The following is an 18,276-nucleotide window of genomic DNA, read 5'->3' on the forward strand; positions in this document are numbered from 1 at the left end:
TAAAATTGACACTGCGATCAAACTACTTATCCAATGGCTACTAAATTTTACAGAGTTGTATCCCTATGTGTTATCTTCACATAGGTCCAAACCTCACTCAATTTGGAGCTCTGTAGCTCGAGATATCGCAATTTTACTAAACTAGGTCGTTTCTATCACATTTGCACTAGGTAATCGATTACCATACATGGGGTAATCCATTACCCTTCATGGTAATCGATTACCACCTGTACGGAAACGCAAAAATGCAGATTTTTCTGCATAATTCGAGACCCCAAAGCTTCCCCAAGCTCCCAAGTCCGGTATTTCCTCAAAACAGATATTCCAAAGTATTAAACATGCATGGATTAACCATTTTCAACTTGATTAATCGAAGTTCCCTCTTTTATTGACTTAAACAAGCTATAATCAAGTATTTTCAAGAAAGTGATCATGGTATACATATGGGGTCCTTGAACTTAGAAAAAAAAGAGACTTTGATGATCAATGAAGTGCCCTAATGATGTCATGATCAAGTATTTTCAAGAGTTGATTAATTCCTTTTCCCAGCATTTTGTTGGCCGACTCCACTAAGCTGTTGGATTGGGGGTGTTCAATTGCGGCAAAGTGATGTCGGATCTGCAAACTGCTCATTAACTCACAGAATTTAGCGTCGGTGAATTGAGTGCTATTATCAGTAATGACTTCTCCGGGGATGCCGAAGCGGTAGACAATGCTTCTCCAAAAGAACCTCCTTGTTTTCTAAGACGTTATTGTGTTTAAGGGTTCTGCCTCTACCCATTTGGTAAAGTAATCTATGGCGACAAGTAACCATTGGACCCTGCCAGCCGCCATGGGGAAAGGGCCCAAGATGTCGATTTCCCATTTGTGGAAAGGCCATGGCTAGGTGATTGACTTCAACTCTTCAGGCGGTGCTTTGTGTATATCAGCGAACCTCTGACACTTTTCACACTTCTTGACGTGCTCGTGGGCGTCACGCTCCATAGTAGGCCAATAAAACCCAGCTCTTAGTGCTTTCTTTACCAGCGAATGGCCGCCCATGTGGTGGCCGTTGATTCCTTTATGGATTTCTTCTAACACGTATTGAACGTCATCTGGATTCAAACATTTCATGAGTGGGGTTGAATGTTCTCGCTTGTACAACCGCCCTTGTACATTCAGAAATGTGCACTTCGTCGTACTACTTTTTGAGCTTCCTTTCGATCACAGGGTAGGACCCCTTCAGCCAAGTAGTCGACAATGGGTGTTGTCCAGGTTTCTTTGGCGACTTCAGGGGCTGATTCAGAAATTCTCATGACTATGCATGGGTTTGGCATGTTATGCTGGATTACTGAACGGTTATTACCTGGGCTTTTGGTGCTCGCCATCTTGGCGAGGATGTCAGCTCGGGCATTTTCGGCACGCCTGATATGCTCCACCTCAACGCCTTCAAAGCTTTCCATCAACTCTTTGACCTTCTCCAAGTATCTGCACATCAAGGGTCCTTTGGTTTGGTACTCGCTGGAGATCTGAAATGTTACCAACTGGGAATCACTGAAGACTTTGAGGCGTCTGGCTCCCATTTCTTTCGCTTGGATTAAGCCAGCAATCATGGCCTCGTATTCCGCCTGGTTATTTGTGGTGTTGAATTCGAAAGACAAGGAATGTTCGACAGCCACGCCTTTTGGATTTTCGACTATCATTCCTGCACCTCAACCTTTGGTGTTTGATGAGCCGTCAACATATAGTTTCCATACCCCAGATAAAGGCATTCCTGCTGCCTGGAAGTTGGGTGGGGGACTTTGCGTCATTTCGGCAATGAAGTCAGTAAGGGCTTGAGCCTTAATGGCGGTTCTTGGCTCGTAGGTGATTTGGTACTCCGACAGCTCAATAGCCCAGGACATCATTCTTCCAGCCAGATCTGGCTTATGCAAAACTTGACGAATCGGTTGATTGGTCCTGACGGTGATTGGATGGCACTGGAAGTAGGGTCTTAATCGCCGCGCGGCAAAGATAAGCGTCAAGGCTACCTTTTCCACTTGTTGGTATCGAAGCTCCGCTCTTTGTAGAACTTTGCTAATAAAGTATACTGGCTTTTGCCCTTCTTTTAATTCCTTTATTAGTGCTGCACTGATTGCCTTGGCGCCCACGACGAGGTATAAATATAGCATTTCTCCATCGTCTGGTTTGGCGAGTACCGGTGGGCAAGAGAGAGCCCTTTTAAACTCCTGGAAGGCTTTCTCACATTCTTCTGACCACCAAAAGGCGATTCCCTTTCTGAGTAGGCTAAAAAGGGGAAGAGACTTATGTGTCGAGTTAGCCAAAAAACGGGTGAGAGCTATTAACCTTCCAGTCAGCTGTTGAACCTCTTTGATTGTTTGCGGGATTCGCATTTCAATGACCGTCTTGCATTTTTCAGGATTGACCTGGATACCTCGCTCAGTAAGCATGAAGCCTAGGAATTTGCCTACGGGGACGCCGAAAGCACACTTGCTGGGATTAAGGTGTATGTTAAACTTTCTCAATCTTTCGAACACGCCTTGAAGGTCTGACAAGTGCTGCTCTGGCGTTTTAGATTTGGCGATCATGTCATCAATATAGACTTCGATGCAGTCGTCAATCAGGTCTCTGAACACTTCATTCATCATCCTTTGGTATGTGACTCTTGCATTCTTCAAACCGAAAGACATCATTGTATAACAGTAGTTGGCGTTCCGGGTGATGAACGTCGTTTTGTCATGGTCCTCCTCCACCAACGGGATTTGATTGTAACCCGAATACGCATCCATGAAAGATAACATTTTGAAACCTGATGCGTTATCGACCAGCTGGTCGATGCTGGGAAAAGGATAGGCGTCCTTGGGACAGACCTTGTTTAGGTTTGTGTAGTTGACACACATTCTCTATGCGCCATTTGGTTTTTTCACCAATACTGGATTGGATAACCAAGTAGTGTACTTGATTTCCCTGATGAACCCGGCATCATGGAGCCTTTTAACTTCCTCATCAATGACCTTCTGGCGATCTGAACCAAACTTCTTTTTCTTCTGGGAAACTGGCTTTGCTTTGGGATCCACAGACAAACGGTGGCAGCATACTTCTAGGTCAATACCCGGCATGTCTGACGCTTTCCAAGCAAACAGATCTTTGTTGTCTCTCAGCAGCTTGATCAACTTGCCTTTCATTTCGGGGTCAATGGTCGCCCCGATTGTTGTTGTCTGATGATCCGCGTCGCCTAACAAAACGTGTTCCAATGCTCCATCGGGCGTGGGTCTGCCGTGGTCCACCCTAGGATCGTCCCGAGCGTTAAACTCCACTAAGAAACATTGGTTATGCTCCTTCCCCATCTCGCCAGGACCTCCTTCAGCTGGCGGGGTTGTCCTCTGTTGGGGTGCCAGCTCGTCTTTGAAGGTGACTTTGGCCATTGATCTCAAGGATATGTTGTAGCAGCTCCGGGCTACTATCTGATCTCCTCGCACCGTTGCGACCTTATTATCTCTGGCTATGAACTTCATCACCACGTGGGGGTGTGAGACGCGCGCCTCAAAGGTGACGAACATCCTCCTGCCGAGGATGGTGTTATAGGCTGATGGAGTGTCAAGCACTAGGAACCGGATGTCCGCAGACCGTGAAGTGGGTGGCGTTCCAAGGGAGAGACGCAAGTTGATCACACCCAGCGGCTTAGTGGTGGTAGCATTGAAAACTGGAAGTTCACCTGCGGCAGGAGTTAAATCATTAACTGTAAACCCTAACACCCTAAAACATAGCAAAAACAAAATATCAGCAGAACTGCCGTGATCGACAAACACGCGATTAACGCCAAAGTTGGCGATTATTTCTTGAATGACGAGCGGGTCGTCATGCCCTGGGAGGACGTCGCCTAAATCGCTGATGTCCCAAATGATTTTACGCCTGGTTGGAACACAGTCGTCCTTTGCTTTGCTAATGACTTTGCCTGCGATCGTCAAGCACTGTTTCAAGTGTTTCTTCCTGGCGTTCGCCATTTCTCCCCCTCCGCTTAATCCGCCAGAGATCATATTTATCACTCCGTGCTTGATGACAGCTGAGTCTTCTTCCTCTTCCTCTCGCCTCCCTCTATGACTTGGACTTGTTTGTCCTCTGAGCCTTCTTGGCGAGTCCTCTCTACTGTCACGCTCAAGGCGGGGTCGTGCACTGGATTGGTTGGTTCTTCTCCTTTCTGGCGACTTGCTACGCTCACGGTGTCGCCTTCCAGTTCCAGCAGGGCGAGCACCATCTCCTCCCCGTTTTTGAGCACCGCCTTTGATGAGTTCGTCAATCTCGTCTTTAAGGTGCTCGCATTCCTCCATGCTGTGGCCGTTGCTGCAATGAAACTTGCAGTACGTTGTGGCTTCTCTAGTCGGCTGCTGGGGTCGTTGGTTACTCTTAGGTTCCTTTTTGTATTCAGTCTGCAGGACACTATGTGATTGGCGTCCTGATATGTCGCGCCCTGTAGGGCGACTGACATACTTAGATGATTTGTGGCCCTTCCTACTTTCATCAGCATGGTTCTTACCTTTACTGACCGTCTTATCTTGGTTGTGGGAGTCATCGACTCGACTCCCTTTGTACTCTTCAATTCTCATGAACTCTTGGGATTTTTTCCTCACCTCTTCTAAGTCTATAATTTCATGGCGGGCGAGCTCGTATGCGAACGCTCCCTGTCGCAAGCTTGACAGGAGTATATGCACTTGTACTTTTGGGTCCAAGCCTTGCACTTCTAGAGCCTCTTTATCGAAACGGTCTAGGAAGGATCTGAGGGACTCGCCAGATTGTTGTCGAATTTTTTCAAGGGAATGGACGGACTTAGGCACAGGGCGACTGGTTGCGAAATGGGACTGAAACTTGCTTGCCAAATCATCCCAGGACGCAATGCTACCGGTTGGTAGGGTTGTGTACCATGTCAGCGCTCTCCCTCCCAGAAGTGTTGGGAAGGTCCTGCACATGAGAAGGTCCGTCTCGCCATGAAGGGTCATTGCCGCTTTAAACTTTTGGATCCACTCGAAGGGATCGGTGTCGCCTACATACGTGGCGATGTTAGAGGGGCCTTTGAATCCGAGTGGTATGGGGGTCAACCTCAAGCTATCAGTCAAAGGTTTGTTACGCCCTGAGGTGTAAGCGAGCATTATTCTCATATTGGGGTTATGAGCATGCTGGTCCGGTTGCGGGTGAGGTAGTTTGGGGCTTCGACAGAGTAAGAGAGGGCAGGGGCTTGGTGAAAGGCTTGGTGGGCGCCATATGGTTGCTGGTCAGGATTCAGACAAGATGTCTGGGGTTGTGGAATGGCTAAGTTATGGGGTTGCATGGCGTAACCATGGAATGGGAAACCGGCGTGGTAAGGTTGTTGGAAAGGAGCAGCCACAATATGTGTGTATGGTTCAGGAGGATAAGGGTCGACCAAGGGGACTCGATGGTCATTGTACATTGCTACCGGCTGACGTCGGGCCGGTAGTGGATGATGGGCGAGTTGGACTACTTGTGGAACAACAGTGGGAAATGGCATACCAAAATGAACTCTCGGCGGTAGGGGTTGGTTTATGACCAAATTTTCTCCCTACATCTCACGTATGGCTACGCGATGATTCAGCTGTGCTAATCTAACGCCAGCTGCTGGCAACTATGGACCAACATATTGTAGCACTTGGGGAGGGGCCTCGCCTGCAGCTCGCTCGGCTGGGGCTGAATACATGGATGGCGGGGAGTTTGGGTGTACTGTTTGTACGTGCCCTTCTGGCGTCGTGGCCTTAGCTTGTTCTGCTCTTCTGGTGGTGACAACCATGTTCAGTTGTAAGTTGCGTCTTGTATCGACTACTTGGCTGAAGGGGTCCTACCCTGTGATCGAAAGGAAGCTCAAAAAGTAGTGCGATGAAGCGCACATTTCTGCATAGTACAAGGGTAGGACCCCTTCAATCAATTGTTGGGAGGGAAGCGGATGGGGGTCGTCGATGTGTCCCGGTCGGATGTGGAACGGTGAGAGCCGGTCTGCCAATCGACTCGGGGCATTGATCGACGCAGATTGCGATGGTGGCCAAGGCCCGGGCTGTCGAAATGCTCGCGGAGACATCACACAATTTGGTGTTGTCCCAGTTTAGCCCACAAATCACATGCAAATTTGGTGTTGCCTTTAAGTTGGGTTTTGGTCGCAAATTTTGGAGTTTAAATCGATACTTCTTTGAAAATATAAGCCATACTCAATAAGTCATAAATTTGATTGAGACTGTATTTCTTAAATTTGGCTTTGAATTTTTTTTTCTTGATCCCTCGTAACTAGACCAAAGGGATTTGGATTGGATCCATTGATGTCTAGTCTTGATTTGCATTAATATACGCTGATCTATTAATAACTTATGAAGGGGCATTGAGAGTTGAGACTATTCTATATACACACTTATTGGATCATAACTCAAATGTAACTCAGTAACTGATTTGTCAATCATGGCATTTGTTCAACTTCAACAGAAGATAAGGTGATATGATAACTTTTGCCCATCCTTCAAAAGGGACCCTGTTCTTAGGGTCATGTTGAGGGAAAATACTTGAGATCAACCATACTCCCAATGATGATGTTCTACTGAAATCACATTTGGATCATCACAAGGAAATTGTCATATTCTCCTATTATTAGTTATTAATATTTTTCATATTATAAGAGATAATTTTATTTATTATATATACATAAAAGTATATGGGAGTCATGTGAGTCCATGTAAAAAGAAGATAAAAAAATATGGATCTGGATCCTCTAATGTGAAAATTCACATGTCCATGTCATCTGGGGAATCATAACCATATAAAGATGGATCAATAGTAATAAAGAAAGAGAGAGAAAAAAATGATAAGATATGTAGTTACGAAATCATAACCGTTGATTTATCTTTGTATGGTTATGATCTTCTCACATGATCATATCATTTTTTTTTCACATGAGAAGATCCATTTTCAAAAAATATAAGTCCCACACACTTTTATATATGTATCAGATAAATTTTTTTCCTAATCATTATTAGTAAAACATATAAAAAAATAAAGAATAATGTTATTTACACATACTGAAACACACCACTGTACGTCTGTACATTTGTATAATTTTTACAATATTGATTTTTTTTTAACTGATGTTGCCTGATTTTTTTGTATAAAAATTATATGAAATGTTAGTGTCATTAAATAATTTAATAATGAACAACTAAATATAAGTATAAACCATTTTTTGCATTAAATAATTTAATCATGTACAACTAAATATAGGTATAAATCATTTTATTTTCACTAATATCATAATCATTAATTCTCGGCTACCTTTACACTTTTATAATTTGGAAAAAATAAATAAAGAAAAAATGTATCAAAATATATATTTTTGTTATTCTATTATTAAAAAGAAGGAATGAAGAAATAATATCACAAAATTGAAAATACTTTTTGTAAACGAATAATAGGAAACATTAGCAGCGAAGGATATGAAAAAAAAGTAAAATAATAAGAGTGGGTCGGGTCGGGTCGGTTTTAAATCAGACCAAGCCCAACCCGAAACTTGCTTCTTTGGAGAGATTCCTTTTTCTCCACAAACGACAGCTTTGTTTCTGCGTTCAAGCGTTCAACCCTTGTGAGCATCTCCTCTTCCCTCTCACCACCGTCGCCATGCACAGATCTGAACTTTTTATTTATTTTTTCTTTTTCGTTAAATAGATTTCATCTGATTCTATAAATTTTTCGTATTTTTTTATAATTCAAGTTTCCATGCTCAAAATTTTGAATTTTTAATTAACCCTTAATTTGGGAATTGATTCCTAATCATAGGGTTAGTGGGAGGCTAGTTTTAATTCAAATTAATTGTAAAGACTGAACCCAAAACGTAGACCTTTTTGCTTAATTTGATTGTACCAAGTATTTCTCATGGGATAAATCCAAGTTTTTTTTTTTTAAATGCCATTTTGAATTTTTTTTGGGGGATGTGAAAATATCTAGTCTGGTTCATTTGTGAGATTGTGTTAGCATGTCCTGCAGAAGTAGCTAGTCCTTTTTATTTAAAATTTACCCCCACATTAATTCTTTGAACATGGTTGTTTGGTTTGTTAGTTGTTTTTATATTGTTGAATGCTATCTAAGTTTTGAAGTTTTTTCTTTTTTAATCACTTATTCATATTTTTATGACCTCTGTGTTGTAACTTGTGAACCTTTGCAGAGTATTTAGCTTCTTGCAAAAGCTTTTAATTCTGATTTAGAAGCTGCTATCAAGAATTTGCTGTGATGGCTGGCCAAAGGAGTACTTATGGTAAGCGCCCCCACTTTAAATCTGACTATGATAATGGAAGTAATAAAAGGAGGAATTCAGGTGATGATAGAGAGCAGTTTGTGATTGATTCAGAAGATACTGTGTATCGTTTTTTGTGCCCTGCTAGAAAGATTGGCAGTGTTATTGGTAGGGGAGGTGAGATTGTTAAGCAACTGAGGATAGAAACTAAGGCCAAGATTAGGATTGGTGAGACTGTGCCTGGAAGTGAAGAGCGTGTTATTACTATCTACAGCTCAAGTGATAAGACTAATGCTGTTGAGGATGGTGGCAATTATGTATCACCTGCTGAGGATGCTTTGTTTAAGGTGCATGACAGAGTGGTTGCTGAAGACTTACATGTTGATGAGGATGATGATGGGGTTCACCAAGTGAATGCTAGGCTGCTAGTACCATCTGATCAGATTGGTTGTGTTATTGGAAAAGGTGGCCAGATAGTTCAGAGCATACGTAGTGACACCGGGGCGCAGATTCGTATACTTAAGGATGAACATTTACTCTCATGTGCCTTGAGCTCTGATGAACTTGTGCAGGTAAACTGGATGAGATTTTCTTAGAATTGCATTTTTTTTTAATTTTAAATTAAATTTATAATCCTTTTCAGTTGTGTTTTTTTCCCTTTATTAATGTATCTGTTTATCATTGCTAGTAGTTTAATTGCTATCTGGATGACTTGATTTTGTCCAAATATTGTAGATGCAGTCGCTGTGCTTGACAAATTTTGTACCTCAATTAGATGTTTTTTTCGGATACTGTTGGATTTGAGTGGAGAGTGGAAGCCATTACCATATATCTTTGCTTATAAATAATAATGTGTTTTCTATTGATTTTGAAACTCCAGATTTCTGGAGATGCTGCAGTGGTGAAGAAGGCTCTGTATCAAATTGCATCTAGACTTCATGATAACCCTTCACGGTCTCAGCATCTGCTTACTTCTGCTGTTCCCAGTGTATACCCTGCCGGTGGTTCACTCATGGGTCCAACTCCAGGAGCTCCAATTATGGGGATAGCTCCTCTTGTCGGTGCTTATGGGGGATATAAAGGTGACGGTGGTGACTGGCCACGGTCCTTCTACTCACATCCAAGGGATGAAGCATCTTCAAAGGAGTTTTCAGTTCGATTGGTTTGTCCAACAGGAAACATTGGAGGCGTAATAGGAAAAGGTGGTGCTATAATAAATCAAATTAGGCAGGATTCTGGTGCAACAATCAAAGTTGATAGTTCAGCAACAGAAGGAGATGAATGCTTAATAACCATTTCAACAAAAGAGGTGAAATATTAATCACCCAGTGGACCATTTTTCTTTATGTTCTTTAAGTGTACTTTTGTGGTATGATTTTTGCTGGGTTTGTGATATTTTCCAAACTGTTCTAATACAGGTCTTTGAAGACACTTTCTCTCCAACAATAGAAGCAGCTGTGCGTTTGCAACCCCGATGCAGTGAGAAAGTTGAAAGAGATTCAGGAATCATCTCATTCACTACCTGTCTGATGGTGTCAACCTCCCGAATTGGTTGCCTTATTGGTAAAGGAGGATCTATCATAACTGAGATGAGGAGGCTTACCAAAGCTAACATTCGCATTCTGTCAAAGGAAAATCTTCCCAAAATTGCATCTGAAGATGATGAAATGGTGCAGGTATGGGTACTTCAATACTTTGGTTAGGCTAACGTTGTCTTCTTTGTGTGATAAAAAATCCTAACATTCTGTCCTATAATGTTGGCTTCCCCCTACACCCCTCTTGATTAGATTTCAGGAGAACTTGATGTTGCCAAGGATGCTCTTGTGCATGTGCTTACACGGTTGAGAGCAAATCTTTTTGATAGGGAGGGTGCTGTCTCTGCATTCCTTCCAGTTCTGCCTTATCTTCCTGTTTCAGCTGATGGATCAGATGGTCTAAACTATGAGAGTAGAGATGGTAAAAGACATGGACGCGGGCATTCATATTCAAGTGCGCATGGAGGCTCAAGTGATTTTTCAGCCGGTGATGCTTACGAAAGCTATGGAGGTTCACAGGTACATCTCTATAATTATACTTGAGTTTGGGAGAATATTTGCATGTGGTTGAGTTCTTCAAGTTAAACCATTATTTCTTGTTCTCTGTGTGTAATATTGATCCATATATTGTAGCTTGGTGGTAGCAGCGCTTATGGGGCTTATGGAAGTTATTCTTTGGGACGAACTAGTACTGCTGGGTAATCTTTCCTTATGTCCGACTTTTTCCTTGATTTTTTTTTTCCTGTGTGATTTCTCATCTTAGATGAATATAAGATATCTGTTTTGTAGATGAACCTAACATAAGATAACTTCTCTGTAGATGAATCTTAGATTTCTGCTGTGATAATTTTTAAGGACTGAGTGGGTTGGTTGGGTGCTACTACCAACCCTGTTGAAACCTGTGTTATGAAAGCTTATTATAACTTTTCGCTACTGTAGGTTTGAGTTGTGCTGTTTATGGTTACATTTCTGTTATAGAATTTCACTGTTTCTGGAATTTTTTTCCGTATTTTCTGGTTTTTGTTTTCTCACATCGTTTTCTTTTGTTTGGTACAGAGAAACATTTTCTGTAAAATTCTTTCAAATGTTTAGTGTGACAGTCTACAGAAACTAATATCTAGTCTATTATTTCCATTTGCAACCCAATGACGGTAAAATGCCTCCCTTTTTAACAAAAGAAATTCAACTCTAGAAGATTGAGAGGGTGTATCTCAATATTCTATAAAAAAATATTTTCAACTTAAAATGTTCTCTTGAAAAATATTCTTACCTGAAAATGTTTTCTGAAAAGCTATTTTTCAGAATCAAGTGACTTTACATTCCTAATTTCCTTCTTCCCTGTTGCTATTGTGAATAGGCCACTCTTACTGATATTTTATTCTGAGTGTTCCTAAATTCATCAATTCTGATATTTAATACCTGTTTCCAGGTTGTCTAGTCAGAACAGTATTTCTAGGAGGAGAAACCATGCTTACTAAACTTGATGGATCTCTACAGGTAGATTACAATTTTCATTAACTCTTTTATCTTCCATCAACGAACTTCCTATACTGTAGGCTAGTCACATTAGTATACAAGAGATTGATGTCTTAACCTGACCAGTGTCCCGTTTAGAATTCTGATACTCTTATTTTCCCTTTGTTCCCTTTCCCTTACCATCCAAACAGCTGAGATCTGTGAAGCCCTCGCAGCCTGCCTACTGCCTAAACCAGAAGACAAGATGAACCAGGGTTTGACAAACTTATGGCCCACCTTGACGCTTCTACTTAGGGGACCAAACTTATGTGGAGACTATTGAAATTGGCCATGTCCACTTTTCCTTAATTCCCAAGCTTGATCACTTGTGCTCCCAAGAACCTATAAAGCTGGCTTGCCTTTGTTTCTGCTTTTATTTATTCTGGTTCATTTGTCCTTAGAACTAAAAAACACCATGTAGCTACCATCATCCAGCAGTTGTATACATGTATTACTGTTTTTGGGTTTTATTTTCTCATAGTTCATTGTCAAACGCAGTATGAGATTTTGTGGTTATTTGAATTTCATGTTCTTGATTCCTGCTAAGTTGACCTTATATATCAAAATTTGGTGGAGTTTTGGTGTCATCTGTATTGCAGGTGCCACTATTTACACATAATATATCATCCATCATAAGCAGGTAAAAACGTGTTGCATTATTTCACTCTGAAAATTCATACTTATGGATATTGTTTTGAGTAACTTACCACGACTACACCTTTCAGTTAAAGGTATGAAAATGTTTTTGGTTATGCTGTTAATTGTAATACTGAACCTCATAGTCAAAAACTAGTTTGATGAAGGCAATCCATTGGAAGACATGCATGATCTATGGTGATTCAGAAATAGTATATCTCTTGTTGCTAGTCTCTCTTCTCATTTTGCCAATATGATGCATGCTTTGATATTTCAATTATTGATGCATTGCATGGCTTTCGTTTGAGCTTAACTAGCATTCAGCTGCATTGAATCATTTTTAGTTTTAATTTTAACTTAATTTTTTTTATATATATTTATTTTGATTGCTTGGGTAGCAACTATATTCTAGTAGTTCTACTTACTAAAAGTTGGCTTACAAAAGAGAACACATATGTTGTTAGGCCATTGGATCACCTGGACAGGTCATTGATTTTGAGTCTTTTGATATACTATCAGTGATCCAATGGCCCTGTTCCAAAGGTTTGCCTAATGTTACTCCTATTATACTGTTCTCAACTACTTGTCTGAAAACCTTGGTCCAAGGACTGTATTGGCTAAATTTCTTTTGGGGGTTAGGTGCCAATGTAAACATGCCACTTTGATGATTCCTGGAGATACTGTGGATAAATTGGAATTCAGTGGCTAATGTGGTATTATTTTAAGATTGTTTTTTGCTGATTTATAATCTTAACCGCATGCAACTTGATTTCTTCTGTGGAACTCATTTGGCAGGCCCTATTAGGTATAATAATTTTTGTTGGGAACTGGTGATGATTCCGTTCTTACTGGTGCGAAAACATCATAACTAAATCTGCTTTATGATTTTTTTTTTCCTCAATATTGTTTTATTATTAATTTTTGGTAGCTTGTTATATTTCATCGATCAGCAAAATATTGTACTAAAGAAATCATTTTGTAGATATTTTGCTACATTCAGCATTTCTGAAATGATATTTGAGTTCATCTAAAGGCCCCATTTGGAATTAACTTGTTTTTCTCGGGATGAATAAAATTCTGATTTAGGGTATCCACTCAACTCGAATGTAGAAAGAACTCGTTCTTTTGCCAAATACTGACATAGGTAATTGATAATTCAAACTATTAATATCTTTGAATGGCAAGGCTAACAATGAGATTGCTTCCCTTCAACGGCAAAAATGTTGTTTGGCATCCTAAACTATGGACCGAAAGTTTTATTAAAACAATGTTAAAAATGGAAAGGAATATACATAAACGGTTTTAGGTTGGCGTAAGTTGAATGTATGTGTAAATGTAGATGATCCTCGTTACATGCTTCTATGCTACTAGATGATATCATTTGTTGAAGATGGATATTCAACTGAATCTTCCCTAAAATAAAAAGAAAGTAGATTTGAAGACTGGGTTACCAACTGGTCAGATACATTAGATAAATAATAAATTCCTAAGGTATCATAATTTGGCCAACTATGATTAAGACAGTGAGATTATCTGATAAATTGGATATATTTATTAATACTTGTTTGAAGATGTATTCTGGTAATAAGATGTTGCTGCATATTTTTTTTTAATCGTAAATGAAGTTTAGATGAAACTCATAAATATTCTACAAAACGTGGACTTCATGATAAGTTGGAAGGTGTGAATATTAATTCAATAGAATGTAAGTTGATGGAAACTAATTTTTTTTTTATTTGAAATTTGAGGGGTTCAAGGGGTTTGTTCTCTTTAAAAAGAGGTATTGAGATTGAGCTATGAAAATAGAGACGGTCTTGCTAAAGCCATCTTCTATATGGGTCTCTTTATACTCGAATCGGATTAAGTTGGATAATTAATGAAGGGTTTATCACTTATCATTTAACATGATCACAAAAAGTTTTCTACGCACACAACATTTTGTGGGGCCCGCAGCAAAAAAAAAAAAAAAATTCGGCACGCAAAACGAATCTCTATAACATAACACAATCACTTTTCCTACAACATAACTCTTATAAAACCCATTAATGAATAGGTAGAGAAATTAAAAAAAAAGTTTGGTCATTATACTTTATGTTAAGGTTTCATTCTTCAGTACATTTAAAAATAAAATAAAAAAATAAACCAAGTTTATATATTTGCTTTCATTTTTTTAAGAAGGCACAGAAAGGAGAAACCAGCTATTAGCATCACATATAAATTGATAAGGATGAGGAATAAGACAAGATGGGAACGTACTTAGCATAATTGTCCCTAAAGCGATATCTAACTAATATAAATGGGTGGAAGTGCTTGGTATCCAAATACATTCATATACAAACAAAAATATCTTTGAGTTTGGAAGGAGAAGAGGGGTTCTTAGCTTTTTTGGAGGTAAGTTTCATACATTTGCCAGAACATTTAAGCCGTATACCTTTATGACCAAATGTAGTAAATAAGATCCACCTAACTCAATTAACAAAGCACTTTTTTCAATTCAACAAATAATGTAAGTCCAAGTGAGATGCTGTTCATTGAACTAAGTCTAGTTCTTCTCTTAAATGACCCTCAGAGAGGTGGTCCGAGAAGCTAATAAGAGCTAGTGTGATGGGGTAGGAATGCATCTAATGAAGTTCTCATATTTCTTGGTTTCTTCACCATGCAAAGTCACATCCTACCTTAAGAATCCTCCACATTACTCATCTTTTTCTCATTTTCCTTTAGATAAAGGACAACAATTGGGACAGTTATTGAACTGACCTCTCTGCAGGAATGCTAGGACTATTAAATGCTTTTGTGTTTGCCATTGCCAAGTCAAGTAACATAAGCAATTTTTTTTTATATAAGCTAACCAAAGGCTTTCTGTGCTTCAAACCCCATTCGTCTATTTCCTGCCAAGAAAGGCCCTTCAAGTCCAATCGGCTTCTTCTTCTCTACCAGTTATCACAGACACCCCTATTAGAATCCATGCTTGTTTTTTTGTCAAATAGAGGGGTCTTTTCTCCTCATTCTAATAGGGAATGTTGTCTTCCTCATTTGGGAAAAAAAGTTCCTGCCATCTTCTAGTTCTCTAATTATATGGCAGTGATGGATTCTATTTGATTGGTTACACACTAATTACATTGTATGCAGATTATTGAGCCTATTTCTGCTTATGGTAATTCAAATTTCATCTAATGTCTTGCATGTGGGAATGAGGTCATGTATTGCAGCCAAGGATGACTTGCCGGCAAGCTTCTTTTGGCACTACGAAGACATACTCATCATGTTGTCACGTTCCAATGCTTATACATATATATATATATATGTATATATGCAGCCTCAGCACTCAACTGTTAACTACTTTTCCGGCAAGTCGTCTCTGGCTACATAAAGGCCTCTTTCTTTCATGCTAGATTTTTTGATGATATAGCCATACACAATGTTGGACATGATCAATGGTGAGACTAGTTGATGCATAAATGCTAGCTGATAACAATATAACATAACTTAGTGAAACATATATAAACTAGTGCAGCTAGGAATACATATTTAAGGTTGATTTCTTTGATTTGACTTGCTAGATTTTGCAGGTATCAACATTCAGCTTGTGCATTCTATCATCGGTTCATGAAGTGGTTACTAACTTTCTGTTGCTTAAAATTAAAAAATAAAATTAAAAAATCAGCTTAGTGCAATATTTTTTACTAGTATTTCCATTATATATCATTGTCTTGCCAATTTTTTTCTTTGCAGTGTTTTCTTTACACAGCCTAGGTGACAACCCTTTTCTATGCTGAGAAAAGTTAGACTACTTGTATAATTTCTTTTGGCTTCATGTTATGACTATTGCATATGTATATACATATATACAGCGAGGAAAAGAAACTTCTTTTTTAGTCCCCATCTCAATGCTTTGTTCTAGTTAATATGGCTAATTAAATGTATGAGCTTTCATTCAATAGTAAAACTTCTCTTTTCCCTTCAAATAAGAAATTGAACCTATGTGTAAACTCATGGAAATAGAATCATTCTCTTGACGTTTTCTAAAGGTTATAATCCATCATAATTATTTGTTTCTTTTGCTAAGCTGCAATATCATTAGGCCCTTCATCTTGAATGACATGATCAAGTTCTGAATTGAAAACGTACAGGATGCACTGCAATTGCAAATTGTAACCACAATAGGTTTTGTGCCACAACCACAAGGTGGTTTGGTATTCACTTCTGATTTGAGAACAAACAACATTAGGCAAGAAAATTAAGCCAGTTAGCAATTACTCACTTAATAATGTTTAGCATCGGTTATACACTTATACCATACAGAATTTTAATGGTTGTTATATATTGAGTAGAGATAGAATTCCCTCAAAGTTGTTGTGGAAAACGGGGTTACATTTTTAGAAATAAAGTATGCTTTGCGTCCAGCAACTTCATGCAGTTATGGTGAGACATAAATTCAATGTTAACTGTTTGGACATGGCTCTACACTATCAACAATCAATGCTATGTCCTAGAGAAAGGCTCAAAGTTATTATTATTATTTTTTTTTTTTTTTTTTATAAAAACGGATTTAATCCAGTTTAAGTTGAGTACAGTTGAATTTTTTTTTTTTGGTAAGAAGTACAGTTGAATTTTTACTATGAGCAACTCTCTCAATAAATATATATATATATATATATATATATATATATATATATATATATATATATATCTGGTTGAGCAAAATTTGAAATGTATAACTGAAACATAATTTTTATTTGGACCCCATTGTTATAAACTAAGTTTTCCTTCTCTTGATTTTTATGGTAAGATAGGGGTGTAAAAAAAAAACCGTAAAACTAACAATTTTTGTTTTCAATTTTCTCTTGCAAATACTTCCTAATTTAATCATGGGATTAGAGTGTGTAGCTAAAGTTGGAACCCTGTAACTGTGTTAAAAATTTGATAGAGAGATTTTTTTTTTTGGTAACATAGTAGAGAGATCTTTATCGCGTTTGTAGTTCTACATGACTCGACTAGATTAATTAATTAATCGATAAACTGATAAAGAAATCTAAAAAAAGAGAAAAAAAAAAAAAAATAGCTGTGTAACCTGCAAAGGACTATAAACTTGTCATAGCCTTACTTTAAAGTAGAATTAGAAAAGATATTATCTTTTCTAAATTCTAATAGTTTTTTGAATTGTTTGAGCAGCTGCAGCGCTCATAATTTGGAGTATAAAGCTTTATAATTCTCAATAGGGATATGATCCGTTTACAAATTTTTTTTGCAAATCACACTAAGTACGACCGGTCGCACACTGCATGATTAGAGTATGACCGATCGTACTTAGTGTAATTTGTTAGAGTTTGTAAACAAAAAAGTTTGTAAATATAACCTGCCGCTTCTCAGTATACATATTTGTGACCAATAGACAGAGAAATGTATGGAAGCTCAGAAATTACATATATTTTCCTTCAACCCTTCATAGGCTAAGATTTAATTTATAATCAAAATATGGAGAGAAAAAAAAAGTTTTAAAAATTCCCAGAAAAAACCTTATTCCACATACATATATAATGTTGAGTTCAGGGATATAGAGGAAGAGAGACTGAAAGAGAAAAGGAAAACAAATAGGGCTTAAAAAGATAAAAGACCTTCTCCTACAAGCAAGGCCAACATGAGGACAAGGAGGCCAAGTGCGATGCATTGACTTGGTGATATGAAGGTCTGTGAGTAAGAAAATAAAGTGAGTGCTGCACCAATTGATCCAATCAGAAGAGCCATCATGTTCTGCTTCATTTTCTTTTTTAGTCACTGATAATCTCTTCTTCTCTTCCTCCTTTTCAAGTTTTGATGGTTGCTGGGCGTTTAGATTAGCTCCAATCTTGGAATCTTATATGTTAATTAGCCTTTCTGTCAAGTCAACGCTTTTGTGATATGATGGTAGTTAATAAAAGCATAGATAACAGATTCATCATTGATCCATTGGCAAATAAAATATTCAACAAATCATAATTGGGTATATAAAATAGGTGACAATATTATAGAGTAGATTGAATAAAGATGCTGCAGTGTGAGGGAAAACATGTAACAATTTTGTTTTTTAACAAACCACGTGTATCGTTTAAGAAGAACAATTCTATTTGGGATGGGTCCAAAATTAAATGCTTCTGAAAGTAATAATTTCTCACAAAAAAAAGAAGAAGAAGCAAGTGCAACGGAAAGTAGAAACACATGTAAAAACAAAAAGTTTATAGTTTTGTGCAATTTGTCGAGGCCAAATAAAAATATCTTTAAAAATAAAAAAGGCAAATTAACTTTTTTGTCACATTAAATATAATGAATTTACAGTGAACTTTTTTCTTCTGAATATGCCCT

General features: G+C 38.4%; 4 protein-coding genes across 6 annotated transcripts; 1 reads left to right on the forward strand and 3 right to left on the reverse strand.

Annotated features, from left to right (window-relative positions):
• Window positions 1-1,157: 1,157 nt before the first annotated feature.
• Window positions 1,158-1,592, reverse strand: LOC133294981 (uncharacterized). Its single transcript, XM_061493760.1, has one exon. It carries the CDS (start codon window positions 1,590-1,592, stop codon window positions 1,158-1,160), a length of 435 nt encoding a protein of 144 aa, XP_061349744.1.
• A 1,290-nt stretch (window positions 1,593-2,882) lies between these two features.
• LOC133294994 (uncharacterized) lies at window positions 2,883-5,123 on the reverse strand. Its single transcript, XM_061493777.1, has one exon. The coding sequence runs from the start codon at window positions 5,121-5,123 to the stop codon at window positions 2,883-2,885; it is 2,241 nt and encodes a 746-aa protein (XP_061349761.1).
• A 2,492-nt stretch (window positions 5,124-7,615) lies between these two features.
• On the forward strand, window positions 7,616-12,940 carry LOC133294923 (KH domain-containing protein At4g18375-like). Of its 3 annotated transcripts, none has more exons than XM_061493693.1 (7): window positions 7,616-8,823; window positions 9,132-9,560; window positions 9,670-9,927; window positions 10,039-10,305; window positions 10,420-10,484; window positions 11,216-11,283; window positions 11,454-12,940. In XM_061493693.1, exons 1-6 carry the CDS (start codon window positions 8,248-8,250, stop codon window positions 11,262-11,264), a joined length of 1,644 nt encoding a protein of 547 aa, XP_061349677.1. In that variant the 5' UTR covers window positions 7,616-8,247; the 3' UTR covers window positions 11,265-11,283; window positions 11,454-12,940. The 3 variants fall into 3 exon arrangements, with proteins under 3 accessions (XP_061349677.1, XP_061349684.1, XP_061349675.1); XM_061493700.1 differs by having other exon boundaries at window positions 7,616-8,272; window positions 8,366-8,823; window positions 11,216-12,940; XM_061493691.1 differs by having other exon boundaries at window positions 11,216-12,940.
• A 4,595-nt stretch (window positions 12,941-17,535) lies between these two features.
• LOC133295003 (uncharacterized) lies at window positions 17,536-17,697 on the reverse strand. The gene has a single exon (XM_061493780.1). The coding sequence runs from the start codon at window positions 17,695-17,697 to the stop codon at window positions 17,536-17,538; it is 162 nt and encodes a 53-aa protein (XP_061349764.1).
• Between the last annotated feature and the right edge of the window lie 579 nt (window positions 17,698-18,276).

Source organism: Gastrolobium bilobum, unplaced genomic scaffold (genome assembly GCF_033153095.1).
Source record: "Gastrolobium bilobum isolate Gb01-03AN ecotype WA unplaced genomic scaffold, APGP_CSIRO_Gbil_v1 utg6438, whole genome shotgun sequence".
Lineage (NCBI taxonomy): Eukaryota > Viridiplantae > Streptophyta > Magnoliopsida > Fabales > Fabaceae > Gastrolobium > Gastrolobium bilobum.

Excerpts from the sequence above, each read along its gene's own strand:
- LOC133295003 (XM_061493780.1), bottom strand. The coding sequence starts at position 17,697 with ATGAAGCAGAACATGATGGCTCTTCTGATTGGATCAATTGGTGCAGCA.
- LOC133294981 (XM_061493760.1), bottom strand. The coding sequence starts at position 1,592 with ATGATTGCTGGCTTAATCCAAGCGAAAGAAATGGGAGCCAGACGCCTC.
- LOC133294994 (XM_061493777.1), bottom strand. The coding sequence starts at position 5,123 with ATGCTCGCTTACACCTCAGGGCGTAACAAACCTTTGACTGATAGCTTG.
- LOC133294923 (XM_061493691.1), top strand. The coding sequence starts at position 8,248 with ATGGCTGGCCAAAGGAGTACTTATGGTAAGCGCCCCCACTTTAAATCT. Across the intron at positions 9,928-10,038 it reads AAGATGATGAAATGGTGCAG|ATTTCAGGAGAACTTGATGT; the intron begins GTATGGGTACTT and ends CCTCTTGATTAG. Across the intron at positions 10,306-10,419 it reads AAAGCTATGGAGGTTCACAG|CTTGGTGGTAGCAGCGCTTA; the intron begins GTACATCTCTAT and ends CATATATTGTAG.